Genomic DNA, 15,324 nt, shown 5'->3' with positions numbered 1-15,324 from the left:
ATGGATGCAGAGAATGTGGCACTGTTACTGTAACTTCCATAAAAGTCAACAGGAGTTACGGAAACAGCGTAGCACAGTAGCTTGGAATTTGGAAGCAGTGTAGCACGCTATGCTATGCTGTTTTCGTGACTCCCATTGACTTCTACTGGAGTTAGTTTTAGAAGCGTAGTACTGCCTGCTCATCTGTTTCCATTACTTCAAGCAATGCATTTAACCGGGTTTGCGGCAGTGGGGCCAGAAGTAGAGATAGGTGAGGGATCTAGAAGTGGGACCAGCATTGATCACTTTCATGGCACATCCTGTGGACATACCGTGAAAGTCTCAAAAAGAAATATCCCTTTAAAATATCAGTGTAACATCTCTTCCAGGAGTGGTAGCCCATCTTTTCCTAAATGCCCTCCAGCACGAGAAATGGTAGTGGCTCCTATGAATATGCATGAACAGCTCTTCAATACAAAGGACAATAAGTATCAACATTTGGCCATGATATTCATGATATCTTGGACATGATCTCTATTGTGTTGATCAGGGGTACTCAACTAGTGGACCATGATCCAAATCTGAATCGGAGATGCCAACTGAACAGACCCCACAGACTGCCATCATATAGTAGATGCATTGGAGAAGGGTAGTGTTTCTTTCAAAGCATTGATGCCGGCAGGACCAGGGTTACCACAGTAGCCTGGTACATAGTGTTGCACTCCAGTCTGCTTCGGCACACCAAGATGCATTGGTGTGATGCCTGGTGTGATGCAGCGGAAGAGACATGAAAACAACCACCTTGTTTCCTCAGTCCCTGGAGATAGCTCAGGTGTGACCACGATCTCCTCTGTATTTGGTGTGTATGCTTTGACTTGTCTCACTGGGGCCGATTTGACCTTTTTATTTGACCTCTAGTAATCATTTCACTATATGTGACCCCAGCCTACTACCCCTCCTGTCTGTGCCCCCAACATACAATTTTATTTCATATTTGCGCTCTCTTTCCTGTAACTATCAGTGCTTCTGTGTCTATCTATAGTATTTCAAGTAAGATGGTATTATCCTACTCTCCACCTTACACTTACTAGGTTTCCCCTACCCCGTGATCTTGTTCCCATATGCTCCTTAATTAAAGTGTTACTGTCTCTCTTACTGACCCTTGGATCCTCCCTTTGCCCTCTTTAAGCATTTGTTCTGGAGTCTGGTTAGTTTTTTTAGGGGTCTGGAGTCTGAATTAATCTTTGGGACTGATCTGGGGTCTGACTAATTTTAGTAGTTTGTTCTGGGATCTTAATTAATTTTAGAGGCTAGTTTTGGGTTGAAGCTAATTTTATGGGGCTGTTTGGGGGCATATTATGGATGACAGAGTATTCCCTACATTGTTAGCATTTAACAGCATACTTCATCTTACCTGAAGGTCTGCACCTGTAGAGGTTCTTTCTGGTTTTGTCCACGCAGCTGGAATACTTCTTTAGAGGCCTTTTTAAGCATTTTCTCTGCTGCTTGCTCTTGGTGCTGCTCAAGTTTGGTCTGTCTTGTCTGGATATCGGATACAAGAATACAAAATTTAATGTCAAAAAACAAAAATTAAAAACTTTTTAAAAAGTCATGAAAAGTATAAGCGAAGAGTCCTGAAAAAGACTTCAATAAATGGACTCACGTATATTCCCCATGCAGTAAAATAACAAATAGACATGTACTCATCTCTCCCTGCTCCCACTGTGTCCCATGCTGCAGCTTCGGGTCTCCCCTGTAATGTCACATTTTCAGGCTGCCCCAGCCTGTGTACGGTACGTCACAAAAGTGGCAGCCAATAACAGAGTTCGATCACTGAGCTCTGTCATTGGCTGCTGCGCCTGTGATGTACCATAAACTGGGCAGGACTGTAGTCTGTAGGTAAAGAGAGCAGCAGAAAACCAAGCGGGACATAAAATGAGCGAGAAGAGGTGAGTATATGCTAATTTGTTATTTTACTACATGGGGAACATACTTTTGGTGAAAAATATAAAACCTAGTCCACCCCTTTACCCAAGAAAAAACCCTTCTACATTAGCGTATAAATAGTTTTGTACTTTTTCTTACTACATACTGTATTGTTTGGCCCATAAGACACACCAATAATAAGAAGTATAATGATTGGATACAAATAATTTTACTGTAATTATTTTATGAGCAATACTCAGTTGAAATCATACAGACACAGTAACGTATGAAAGCCAGAATACCTCGTCTCATAGACAGCCACCATGCTTCCTCACATTGTCAGCAACCGTGCCCAATCATTTTGCCAGTCAGGGACTGATTGGGCATTGAACCCATTAGGAAAAATCTCAGTGGGTCAGTCGGGTCCTGGGTGCAGGGGTTGACACTTTTTTTTTTTTTATTTAAAGTGAAATGAAAAAAAAATGCATATACTCACATGTATCTCTCCACCCAACTCCCAGAATCTGCAATTCACACTTCACTGGTCCCACGCTAACTTCTTCGTAGAGCAATGACTTGATCGCTACATCCAGTCCTGGGCCTCACCAATGCTGAGGCCGAAAACTGGACATTGTGATCATGTGATCTTGCAACGCATAAGTCAGTGGGGGACCAGTGCATTGCAAACTGCAGAGTCAGGCAGCAGCAAGAAGAGACACAGATGAGTACATATACTAGTGTATATATTTTTAAGGCATATAACTGACATTACCAGAAGGGAGACAAGAGGGTTATTATTAGCTCTATTATTATCATAAGGGAAATAAGGGGGTTGTTGTTATTACCAAATGGGATATTATCAGAAAGGGGACAAGATGGGCCAAAAGAGGGACAACATTATTACTAGAAGGGGGCCACTAGGGGCATTGTTATTACTAAACACAGGTCAGGAAGGGCATTATTATTAATAAACATAAGCCAGGAGGGGCATTATTACTGAGTGGGAGCATAAAAGGGGGCATTGTTACTAAAAGCATCACTTATTGTGTGAGGCCTACAGGGCGCACAAAAGAGAATACTATTACTATGTGGGGTAGATAGCATTACTACCATCTGGGAAACTATGGAGGGGACATTATTTAGAGGCGTAGAAAACAAAGGCAATCGGCTGGAAAAGTGATGAGTCAAAGATGTCTGTGTGTCAAATTCTGCAGAGACAAGTTGTAGCCAAGGGAAGTTACAATGGTGGTCTGGGCCGGATGGAGAAGAAAAGGTGAAGTGAACAGCCCCAATCAGAGGAGATATTGCCTGTGATGACTGGGGTAACTGTACTGCAATTACATATATAGTCAGAAGAGTGACTGCGTAGTGTTACTAGGAACTGCTATGTACTGCTGTATGATCACTGTATGGGCGTAACATAGTTCTTTGCATACTGTTTTTTTAGTAACACAAATTATATAGTCACAGTCTGTGGGTACTATTTGGCTCTCATATAGTGTTATTACTGCTAATATTGATCTTTGTAGTAGTTTTTATTCAGTAATAGTATGGTGATATTTTGTCACTATGTGGTGGTAATATGTGATCATTGAGTGTTGTAAACTTTGGTCCTTATATAGTGTGATTATTGGTAATGTTTGTAACAGTCTTTATTCCATAAAAGCATGGTGGCATTATTCCATCACTATGGGGTGGTAATATGTAATCACATTGTGGCTGTATTATTTGGCCCCTTATACGGTTACTGGTAATGTTGGACTTGGTATAGTGGGTTTTTGTTTTACAATGACAGTATGGAGGTAATTATATGGGGCATGGTGATTGCAGTGATATCGTGTGTGCGGTTTTTCTTTACTTTCACAAAATAAAACCAACCTCCTACATGCTGCGGTCACCATTGACTACAGCATCTGAGGAGTTAAATTGCTGAGACCAGACTTTTCTTTGATCCTAGCCATCACAGCGAGAGCCTGACTGCCAGTCAACATACAGTTCTCGCAGTGATTGGGCAGACGTGAGACCCATGGCAAAAATGTTATCATTGAGGCTTTAGACAATCCAGTCTATGATTTTCATTTATGCAATGGAGGCTTAACAGGTTAAAAATAGGAGGCACCTCAATGTATAGCTGCAGTTCTAACATGTTCTATGCTTACTAGAAAGTCTGCTGCAGCTAGCTATGCATGCCCAGTAGGACTTGCCCCTCCTACAGTCAACATAACTGCAGCTGGTGGTTTGTGATCCCTGCCTACTTGTGTTCACTCCACTTGTTGCTAGTTTGGGCCCAGATACAATATAGGGCCGCTTTATAATTTTTTTCCAGGTCCATCTTGGGTTGCCATTCCACCCCTGCTGCCAGTCTTAGCCTCTTCAGACTACCAACCACAGTACCCCTTCATATTGCCAGCAATCATGTCCTAGTATCCTGCCATCCACAGTGGCTTGTCATTACTAGGGTTACCCTGGCAGTAAATCCCTCCATTGAACTTACTGGACAGCAGAGGTGTGCAGAAGCAAGAGTTAACTATGGATGGCTCTGTACCTGGCATAGTATATAGGAGAGCGTTCTGGCAAAGCAGTAACAAAAAAAGTTTTAAGTAATTGGAAAAATACGGCAGTTTTAATTAAAAACAAAATCAATATTATTGCAATAATATATATATAAATACACTAGCTGATATACCCGGCTTCGCCCGAGTTAATTTGGTACTGGTGTTTATCTGGTGTTCACACGGAAATCTGAAGTCGTGGTTAGTTTAGAGATACCGGAAAAACATATGTTCACCATTTTGCATAGTTCTCTGTGTTACCCAGGAAACACCACGGGAGGCAACCATGCGACGTTTCCTTTATATAAAATGACATCAGGAAGTGAGAGAATTAGATTCCATACGTAAAATGTGGACGCTAATTCTTTTGTGCTTAGAATTGAACAATCGAGGTGGGACCCATTAGCTTTTCCTATTTATGATATAATCAATGCTTGTGCCAAATTTCACATTTCTATGACACCGGAAAGTGAGAAAATTACATTCCGTACGTAAAATTTGGACGCTAATTCTTTTGTGCTAGAATTGAATATTCGAGTTGGGACCCATTAGCTTTTCCTATTTATGACATAATCAATGCTCGTGCCAAATTTCACGTTTCTATGACACTGGAAAGTGAGAAAATTACATTCCGTACGTAAAATTTTGACGCTAATTCTTTTGCGCATAGAATTGAATAATCGAGTTGGGACCCACTAGCTTTTCCTATTTATGACATATTCAATGCCCGTGCCAAATTTTAAGTTTCTATGTGAGAAAATTACATTCCGTACGTAAAATTTGGATGCTAATTCTTTTGCGCATAGAATGGAATAATCGAGTTGGGACCCATTAGCTTTTCCTATTTATGACATAATCAATGCTCGTGCCAAATTTCATATTTCTATGACACCGGAAAGTGAGAAAATTACATTCCGTACGTAAAATTTGGACGCTAATTCTTTTGCGCATAGAATTGAATAATGGAGTTGGGACCCATTAGCTTTTCCTATTTATGACATAATCAATGCTTGTGCCAAATTTAACGTTTCTATGACACTGGAAAGTGAGAAAAATACATTCCGTACGTAAAATTTGGACGCTAATTCTTTTGCGCATAGAATTGAATAATGGAGTTGGGACCCATTAGTTTTTCCTATTTATGGCATAAGCAATGCCCGTGCCAAATGTAAAGTTTCTATGTGAGAAAATTACATTCCGTACGTAAAATTTGGACGCTAATTCTTTGACATAATCAATGCTTGTGCCAAGTTTTAAGTTTCTATGACATTGGGAAGTGAGAGATTTAGATTATGTACGCTAAATTTCGACGCCAATTCTTTTGCGCTAGAATTGAATAATCGAGTTGGGACCCAATTACTTTTTTGGAGATAATCTATGCTCGTGCCAAAATTCATGTTTCCATGACATCGGGAAGTTGGAGAACTTTTGGCGAGTCAGTCAGTGAATGAGTGATTCAGTCAGTCAGTGAGTCAGTGAGGGCTTTCAGCTTTATATATATAGATGACATAAAGTTGATAAGGTAAGACGTACCTGTCTTTCTGCCTCTAAGAGCAAACTTCGGAATCGGTCATCACGTAGAACCCACTGGGGAAGTTCACTTTGACCTCGAAGCTGAACCTCCTCCAGACGTTGCCTGAGCTCTTTAAGAGCATTTATTTCCTCATTTAATTGTCTCTGCTTTGTTCGGGAAGCCTGAAGATCCAGCTCCAGGTCCAGAGATGTCCTTGCCATGATCTCCGCCATGGAAGATTGACAAGCTTGCTGCATAAAGGGAAATACAGATTATGTGCTGAATGTGAAGAATATAAGAAACAACAATACCTATAATTAATTCTCCACCTAAGGGCTCAGTCACACGGGCGTTTGTACGCGTGTCTGTCAGTTGTGTTTGCCAGCCGCATCTAAATAGAACCAATGCTTTTCAATGGGAGCGGGCACATATGCAAATTTTTCATGCGCGAAAATTATAGGACACCGGTTCGCAGAACGCATGTAACTGCGGCAAACCGATGGTCTATTTATGTGAAACCCCTGGATGATGTCGCATCCAGGGGTTTCACCTTGCGCTCAATGGGGCTGGCAGCAGCAGCGCTGACCCCATTGATAACATATAGTGAAGATCGAGATCCTCTGCCACAGCTGTCACAGCTGTGGCAGAGGAGAGCGATGTTCTCCCACTGAATTCAATGGAGCGGGCAATACAGCCTGCTCAATTGAAAGCAATGGGCTGCTGGCAAGCGCTGCAGTGATTTTCAGGGAAGGGCTTAAAATATAAGCCCTTCCCTGAAAATCAATCCAAAAATGTGTAAAAAAAAAAAAAAGTATACTCACCTCTCTGCAGCTGCCGTGGCTCAGCTGCATCCAGACGGCTCTTCTCCTGCACTGCTCTGAGGATTTTTCAGCAGGTGGGGATTTTAAATCCCCGCCTGCTGAAAGGGCTGCCTCTGATTGGCTGAGCACTGTGAGCAATCAGAGGCAGCTCTCAGCTATTAAATGACAGCTGAGAGCTAACTGTGATTGGTCCCTGCACTCAGCCAATCAGAGGCAGCACTCACCCATTCATGAATGCCCGTGTGACTGAGCCCTTATTGTAGAATATAAAAGAAGCAGATGACTTGCATGTACCATCAAGCACCTGTGATGGTTTCTTCATATTAGCTACTGTAGTTGAAGCAAAAAAAAAAAGCACTGAACGTATTCTTATACCTGTTTATAGCGTAGCGTTCGCCTTTCCAGTGTATTTCGGATGAAAGGTGATTTTCTTGGTAATGTTGAACTATCGCTGTCACTTCGATAAAGCTGAAAAAAATATTACATTATACAAGGTTCGTTATTGTGCCTAGTGATTACAAGCTGAGCAGCTGAACACAGATGCTAGAATGTGGTGGACAGATGTGATGTAAGGTTCCGGATGGAAACAAGCGATATATTTCTTATGACCTGTGTGCTAAAAGTTGGTAACTTATCTTAAAAGGTTGGGCGTAATAGTAAGATTTCGGAGCAGATAAAAGAGAGTAAGGGCGCTTTCAGATGGAACAATTATTGTTCAAACAAGCAAAAGTGAACAATAATCTTTCGATCTAAACGCGAGCCAACAACTGAACGCTGAATAATAGTCATTCACTTTTCGTTCGGCGTTCATTTTCTGAGGCACAAGAATAATAATTTTTATAATCGTTGGCTCATTCACGAATTGTTCAGTTTAAACAACAATTGTTCAGTCCTTCTCATTAGTTTATACAGTGAATATGAAAGACTGAACGATGATCCTATGAATGAGCCAACGATGTATCTGTCTGTATGAACAGGCTGCACAAGAGCGAATGTGCTGGCGGTGATGTCACTCATTCAACCAAAAATCAGCTAATCTTAGAGGACCCTAATGCGATTCTGAGATACATAAGATTTAGGCAAATGCCAGAAAGAGGATGACGTCAATGGAAACCATTGGCAGTTTCTAATCAACTATATTGTAAGTGACCGGCCTGAAGCATATGATGGAGCAGTGCACAAGAGGGACGCACATCAGTGCACCATGTTCCTATGGATCTTATTATGGATCACTAGGCACTTCATCTGCCACTGAAAGGCTCTGTTATAGGGGGTTATTTTCAACTACAAGCAACGCTTTCGAGGGAGAGTAGCTCTGTTATTTATCATTCAATGGAGCCATGTTACATAGAAACCTTATATAAAAAGGCTTGTATAAAAAGTCTAACTTTGGATTGAAGGAATGCTGCCTTCCAATAGGTGGCACTGTGGAGGAATTATTCCATCTCCTTTATTTTCATGTTACCCAGAGGAGCGTGAATGGCCATTTGAGTCTCCTCACTCACATTTAGGTGCTCTCCCTAAGGAGAAAAGATAGTGTTTCTGACCCCCCATCCCAGGCCTTTCACTAGCACAGCCAGACTCCTACTGTACACTGATGAAGGGCAAATACCCTGAAACAGCTGTCTGTACATGGAGTCTGGCCTTGCTTTTAATTCCCAGTCATTATTACAAGACTTGTATAAAGAGTCTAACTGTGGCTTGAAGGAATGCTGCCTTCCAAGAGGTGGCACTGTGGAGGATTTATTCCATCTCCCTTATCTACATAGAAACCTTGGCACACTGTGTATGAATTTGGAGTCATAAAAAGTTAGGGTGAGGTCGCATACACCTCTATGAATGCTATTTTATGGTTCCGTATAACTCAGAAGCTGTATAGAACCATAATGTAGCCATGTACATGAGATCAGAGTGGCAGGATATCACAGAAAGTAGCAAAGAATATCCAACTTATGACTTCTGTCTTGAATTTCATTATTGCTTGAAAAGGCAAAAAGAGGGATTCCTCAATGATCAGCAGAAGAATGCAGTCATCAGAATAAATATCCCAATGCCTACACCGCTTCTCCTATCACAGCCCTGATGATCTCTGCTCATGGTTGTCAATAGCACTTTTGAGTTCATACCTCCATTACCCCAAGAGTGATGTTTCTCCCAGCATGATTGATGAAGGGATTCAGCCCAAAATGCATATCTTATATGTTGGACTTACTCTGCAAACGTACTGATTCCGAGCTCCTGGAGAAAAGGTCTGGGAGCGAACAATTGTGCTGCTACGGACAAAAGGGGATCCGCGAGACCTGCGGCAGGATCTCTCCTTTTTCAGAATAGTAACATCTTCTGGAAAGACATCTTCTGTGTTGGTCTCTTTATCTACCTGCAATATGTATACAAAATACACAGTTATCATTGCATGAACCAACACCTTAGTGAGTTTCAAACTCTGTGCACCCTCAAAGTTTACAGGTGCAGGTGAAGCTGTCAATTTGCTCAGCATATTATTTCAGTTTCCATCTACCGCTAAACGAGAGATCATGTCAGCTCTAACTCTTTAGACCATCTATAATAATCTGTTGACTTTCAGGTTTTTGCCACATACAATATGTCTTAAATCGGATCACCAGCCATTATCATTAAGTTGTTTAAAGCTCTTGATTTGTTTGCCATCAACCATAATTTAATTCTGCATCTCTTTGGTGGTCAGAGGTCCATTGTTCTAATACAGGGCTCCAAATCGCCTGTGTAGTCATATATTTTAAAGAGAACATGCTGGGTGCCTATAGTTACTGTGATTCATAAGCAGTACTCCAATTTTACAGAAAAAGGTTGCATCTGTGAGCGAAAATCATCTGGCCATCTACCAATAAGTGTGGAAACAGTGGAGCATGTCCGTTCAAGTTTCACTCAAAGTCCCCAGAAATCCATCAGCAGAAGCTCGATGTGTGTCAAGTGACAAAAGTGCAGGCTTGATAAAGACCATTTATGGTCGAAACGTTGTGTGTACTTTTATCTGAGATGGAATAAAAGCCTGGTTTTATGCACCACGAGTCGTCTGCTGCCGTTCATATACTTTTGGATACTGAAGTGACAAAAGTGGCTCACATTAAACACCTCTGATGTGAAAAACATTTTTGATGTTGTGCAGCAAAGCATTTTGAGTTTTGGTTTCCATTTATTCTATTCTCAAAGTTGGATAGACCCTTTACACAAGGGAAGGGAGGCTTAAAAGTTCTCAGCCTGACCAAGAAGTGAATGAGCTAGGGACATGGCAACTTAATACTGTTCAACAAATTTCCCCTGAAGTTCAACACATTTGTTACATCATTTCTGTAGTTTCTTGGAAGAACTTGGATGTTTGGTCACTGCAAAACTGCTCAGTTGTTACTATCATCTGTGAATCATTCAAAAACTTCATCCTTTCAAGTTTTTTTTCTTTAGGTTTGAAAATAGGTAACAGTCTGACAGAGCAAGATCTGGTGAGTAGGGCGGATGGTTTATGCACCCAAGCCCTAAATCCTTCAAATGATCCATAGTCTTGGCAGACTTCTGTGAAGGTACATTGTCCTGAAGAAGAAGCACATCTTTTTGCAGCTTTCACGATCTTTTTTCTTTAAGGGTGGCCTTTAATTTGCCCAGAAATATACAAGTGTATTCTGTATTGATGGATTGGCCCTTCTGATAAAATACCTGTGCTATTCCAAAAAATCGTGACCATGACCTTTTCTGTTGACCTCTGTGTCTTGAATTTTTTTGGCTGCTGAGATCCAGAGTGCCGCTACTATGAATCCTGTTTGGTATTAGAATTGTAGTGGTATAACCAAGTTTCATCAAGTCGTTCCAAAAAAATGTTCCATGTGGACTTCTGGTCAGCGTTTAAACATTTTAGCACCTGCTTGGCTGAAAACTTGTGCATATCCATCATGAATTATATTCCAAACACGTACTTTGGATATCTGCAAAGTCTCAGGTATTTTTTCAGTGACAATCGTCTGTCTTCCAAAACTAAGTCATGAACAATTTCAGGTGTTGACTGATGTGTCTCTCAGATCTTTCAGCATCTTGGGTGGAAAAATCGCCCCGCTGAAAGTTGGTGCACCATTTCTTCCCAGTTGAGTAAGATGGGCACTGCTCACCCAATGTTTCCATCATGCACTCATGAATTTCCTTTAGTGTTTCATTCTTTACGAAAAGGAACTTCATGATGCCTCACATTTCATTGCTGGAGAATTCCACATTTTTATCCACCTTGCATCTATTAGCGAAGTGAAAAAAAAGGTTGGTATTATCCAGAAAATTGACAGGTAAGCCTATAAAAGAAAAGACTTTATAGCAACAATTTTGCATACATTTCAGGAAGGAGAACAGGCTGAGAACTTTTCATTTTCCCTTCCCACTTTTATGGGGTCCTACGGTTTCTCCATATAGCTCCAATTTCATACAATGACGTACGGAGAGGATTTTTGTAGTAAGGTCCATCAGGCCCCATATTACAAATCTATTTTCCAATAGTAGCAATTTTTCTACAGGAAAGTACTGTATGTCCATAGTAAGGCAGTAGATAGAAACGGCACATGGACTGCCTACTGCTCCATTAGTGTGAAGCCAGATGGACTCTGTGTGCCTGCGTAGACTCCATACTCAATGTTTGCATATCCAGACTACTTCATTAGGATGTGAAGACAAGTTAATGTGTTTAGCACCCAGCAAAGAGAAAATGTGACAAGATGAATTGCTTTTCTCAGATTTTTTTTTCCCTACCAGGTATGAGAGTAATATAGTAACATAGTATGTAAGGCTGAATGAAGACAATGTCCATCTAATCCAGCCTGTTATCCTTCTGTGTTGTTGATCCAGAGGAAGGCAAAAAACCCCAAGAGGCAGGAGCCAATTAGCCCTTTTGGGGGTAAAATTCCTTCCCGACTCCCTAATGGCAATCAGAGAGGTGACAGAAGTTTTTATCAGCTGCTTTTTCCCCCATGATCCACTAAAATACTAGCATGTTAAGCAACATGTGTAGGTTCATGGCTGAATTAATGACCGATAGCCATCTATTTGGTCAGCAGTATCACTATGGCCACCATAAAGAGGAACTTTCACAACTCCTTATATATCTGTTTTAGTAAATAATTGTATTCCCTATAAAATAAAAAATCTGGAACAACTCTATGTTGTGCTGTTACTCTGTTATTCCTCCTAGAAATTAAAAAATAAATTGACAACTGGGATGATTTAGTGAATCCTGCACAGAGCAGGGGGTTGGACTCAATGACTTTGGAGGTCCCTTCCAACTCTACCATTTTATGATTCTAGGTGTCCCTACACAGTGTGATACTGTCCAATCAGTGCTGGTAGTATCAGCCTGTGCAGGGACACACCCCTTTGACAAGAGGAATGGCAACATCCAGATGTCAGTTTAGCAACTTCTAGAAGGAACAACAGAGGGATGGAAAAGATGATCCCAAATTGTTATTTTGTAAGTATTTCGTAAGTTCAAGCATTTGCTATAAGACAGGTCAGGCGTTCTAACATGTAAAAAGTAATAATTAAAGTGTAACTTTCATGTAACGGCTGAAGGGGCGGAAGCATTGAGCTCAGCACTTTTGACCCTTTATTTTAGAAATCAGTGGGGTTTCGGCACCCAGACTTACACTGATCCAAATAAAATCACAGTCAGAAGTTTTCTGAAATGATAGGTACCCTGTAAACAAATTATACAGGGAACTACAATCCAGCAGGAATCCTCGCTTTCAACTGTCAGGCATTACGTTGTGATATTATAGTATTACATGTTACCTTCAAAGGCTCGCTGTCATTCTTCACGGAATCATACAGGGTTGCCTGCCCTGTACACATAGGCCCATGTATGGCATCACCATAGATAGTCTCTGGATAATGAGGACTTAATGGTGTACTGTTACTGTGACAGCCACTGTCCACAGAGTCTGCCTGCCAGCTCCTGGTCCAATAAGAGATAGGAACAACCAATAAAGACAATGAACATTGGAGAATTTCTTAGATCTCAAAATTTACGATATATAGAAGGCTGAAACTCCTACAGTATAAACTGTAAGCTATGGTTAATTCTGGTTATTAAATCCACTTGACAGCTTTATACAATAACTTTCTTTGGTTGTAATATTCTAAGCATCTGGTACCATGCTGCAGATTCATTGAAGTTCATAGAACTTTATGAAAAACAATACCATAAATGTGGATGTTTCTGTAGCATGTGCATGGATTTCTGCAAGCCCCATTCAAATGAATGGGTAGTCTTAGAAATTTCTGCAGCAAATCTACTTCTTATGAATACATGCAAAGTGAATGGGAATCCAGCACACACTTCTTCTTAAAGGGGTTGTACCATAATTACAAGTTACCCCCAATCCATAGGACAGGGGATAACTTGGGGATCGATAGAGGTCTCACTGCTAAGACCTCCACTAATCTCGAGAATGGAACATCCATGTTCTGCTTATCACTGTGGGAGTCGCTTCTCCTCCTGTAGTGACATCACTGTAAATGGAGCGCTGGCCGAGCATGTACAGTCGTCACTCCATTCATTTCAATGGGGATAATGGAAATACCTGAGTGAGTGCTGCTCGAATATCTCAGAAGTCCCATTGAAAGTGAATGGAACACTAGTATGCTTGTGCAATCCATGTTCCATTCAGTCTTCCCCTCACTGTTGGGGGGGGGGCGGTAATCCCACAGTGAGGAGGATGGAGTAACAAAACGCCTATTTTCAAAATTGGCAGGGATCTCAGCAGTGAGACCCCACCGATCAGATCAGCAAATGTTCCCTTATCCTGTGGATAGGAGATAACTTGTAATTGTGGTACAAGTCCTTTAATAAAATCAGGGCTTTATTCGGTGAATCTACAGTGTATAAACAGGATAGGCACTGGACAGTATGCTTACATATTTCAGACCTTAAACAAAAGGTTATTGCTCACAAGTTATCCCTGCCATACTAAAACAGAGGTTGAGTCCTTTTGGAAATCTTGTATTTGGGGAAGTATCCAATACGCTTCGCAATAGTAAACTTTGGGGGCCCAATTCCACTTCTCACAAGTCTAGTGATGCTTTCTATGCCAGCTACTCTCAGTCTATTGGTATTACTTTGGTGGATGGTCAGAGATAAAATGTTTAGAAGTAGTCAACATGTTACGGGTACTGGGGTTCTTTGTACTGTAAATATGTTCTTCTAACTGTTTACGCAACAATCTTTCAATGCAGCCAACATATTGGAGTTAATATGTGATGTAGGAAATCACATACACCACATGTGTAGTGCCACAATTAATGAAAAAATTAATAGGAAACTTGTCTGCTTTGTATAGATTCAACAACCAAATGCTCTTCATATAGAGCATAAACCACAACACACTGTTACATTTGTATGATCCCCTCATCTGCAGCCAAGAGAAACCTTTAATGTTAATATGATTTTTTCTGAAGGCAGTTCGGAGAAAGAAGAAGGTGGTTGTCTTTAGTTGGGCCTTTTCTATAGTTGGGCCTTTTCTTTGGACAGGAATCTTTTGAAATCTTTAACGTTGCTTGGTTTGGAGGAATGATGGCTAGATAACTAGGAAAATCCTCTTATGGGGAACATCTAAAGGCATGGATGTTAAATCAACGATGATCACTTGTGGGGTTCATTTGAGGAAGCAGAGTCCACACCAGCATTTGTCTTTCACATCAACAACAACAGAGACAAATGTCAAGTTTAGCTACAGTGTCCAAAAAGATTAAAAATAGAGAGCGCCTCAGGGTTCTTCAAGTAGTCATTCACCGAACTAGTTCTATCCTCTATAAAAGAGAGCTGCAAGGACACAGAGGGGTATTATGTAAAGAAAAACTCCCCCAGCCACAGACAATGAAAACGATCAATAAAAAGTCCTGCGCTCCTAGAACATGTAACGATGATGTCACTTCTGTTCATCACACCCCCCTCCTCCAGACTAAGTGCCATTCTTGTACCTTTTTTTCCCTTACTTCATTTGTGTCATCACGGTTACATGTTCTAGGAGCGCAGGACTTTTTATTGATGGCTTTCTTTATCAAAAAGATTCTATTTCCTTTTTTAATTATATTTCATGTAGTTCATATTGTAAGCCCATCAAAGGTAATTCCATTCTACAAGCCCAAAGCGGTCAACCAAATGTTATAAAAATTTCTACCCGTGAGAGATTAGATATTAGAAAAAAACTTTCTGACAGTGAGGGTGATCAATGAGTGGAACAGGTTACCACGGGAGGTGGTGAGTTTTCCTTCAATGGAAGTGTTCAAACAAAGGCTGGACAAATATCTGTCTGGGATGATTTAGTGAATCCTGCACTGAGCAGGGGGTTGGACCCGATGACCCTGGAGGTCCCTTTCAACTCTACCATTCTAGGATTCTATGAATTCATTGGGGTTAAGCGATGCTGTAGTAAAATTGAAGACTCCACAAATTAATACTATTATATTACTAACAGACTATTTGGCCCTTGATATTGCACGATATTGCAGGACACGTGTAGAATGCTTTGAC

General features: G+C 40.9%; 1 protein-coding gene across 1 annotated transcript in view; it reads right to left on the bottom strand.

Annotated features, from left to right (window-relative positions):
- Positions 1–15,324, bottom strand: part of WWC3 (WWC family member 3) — a 152,574-nt gene that overhangs the window by 2,663 nt on the left and 134,587 nt on the right. The window contains exons 18-22 of the mRNA XM_066599932.1: positions 12,585–12,747; positions 9,004–9,168; positions 7,167–7,259; positions 5,991–6,221; positions 1,394–1,521 (exon numbers count right to left, since the gene is read on the bottom strand). Of these exons, the coding sequence (XP_066456029.1) occupies positions 1,394–1,521; positions 5,991–6,221; positions 7,167–7,259; positions 9,004–9,168; positions 12,585–12,747 (780 nt within the window). The remainder of the gene's footprint in view (positions 1–1,393; positions 1,522–5,990; positions 6,222–7,166; positions 7,260–9,003; positions 9,169–12,584; positions 12,748–15,324) is intronic.

Source organism: Eleutherodactylus coqui, chromosome 4 (assembly GCF_035609145.1).
Source record: "Eleutherodactylus coqui strain aEleCoq1 chromosome 4, aEleCoq1.hap1, whole genome shotgun sequence".
NCBI lineage: Eukaryota > Metazoa > Chordata > Amphibia > Anura > Eleutherodactylidae > Eleutherodactylus > Eleutherodactylus coqui.
Note: the sequence above shows the minus strand (reverse complement) of the source record. Positions and strands in the feature narration are given on the sequence as shown.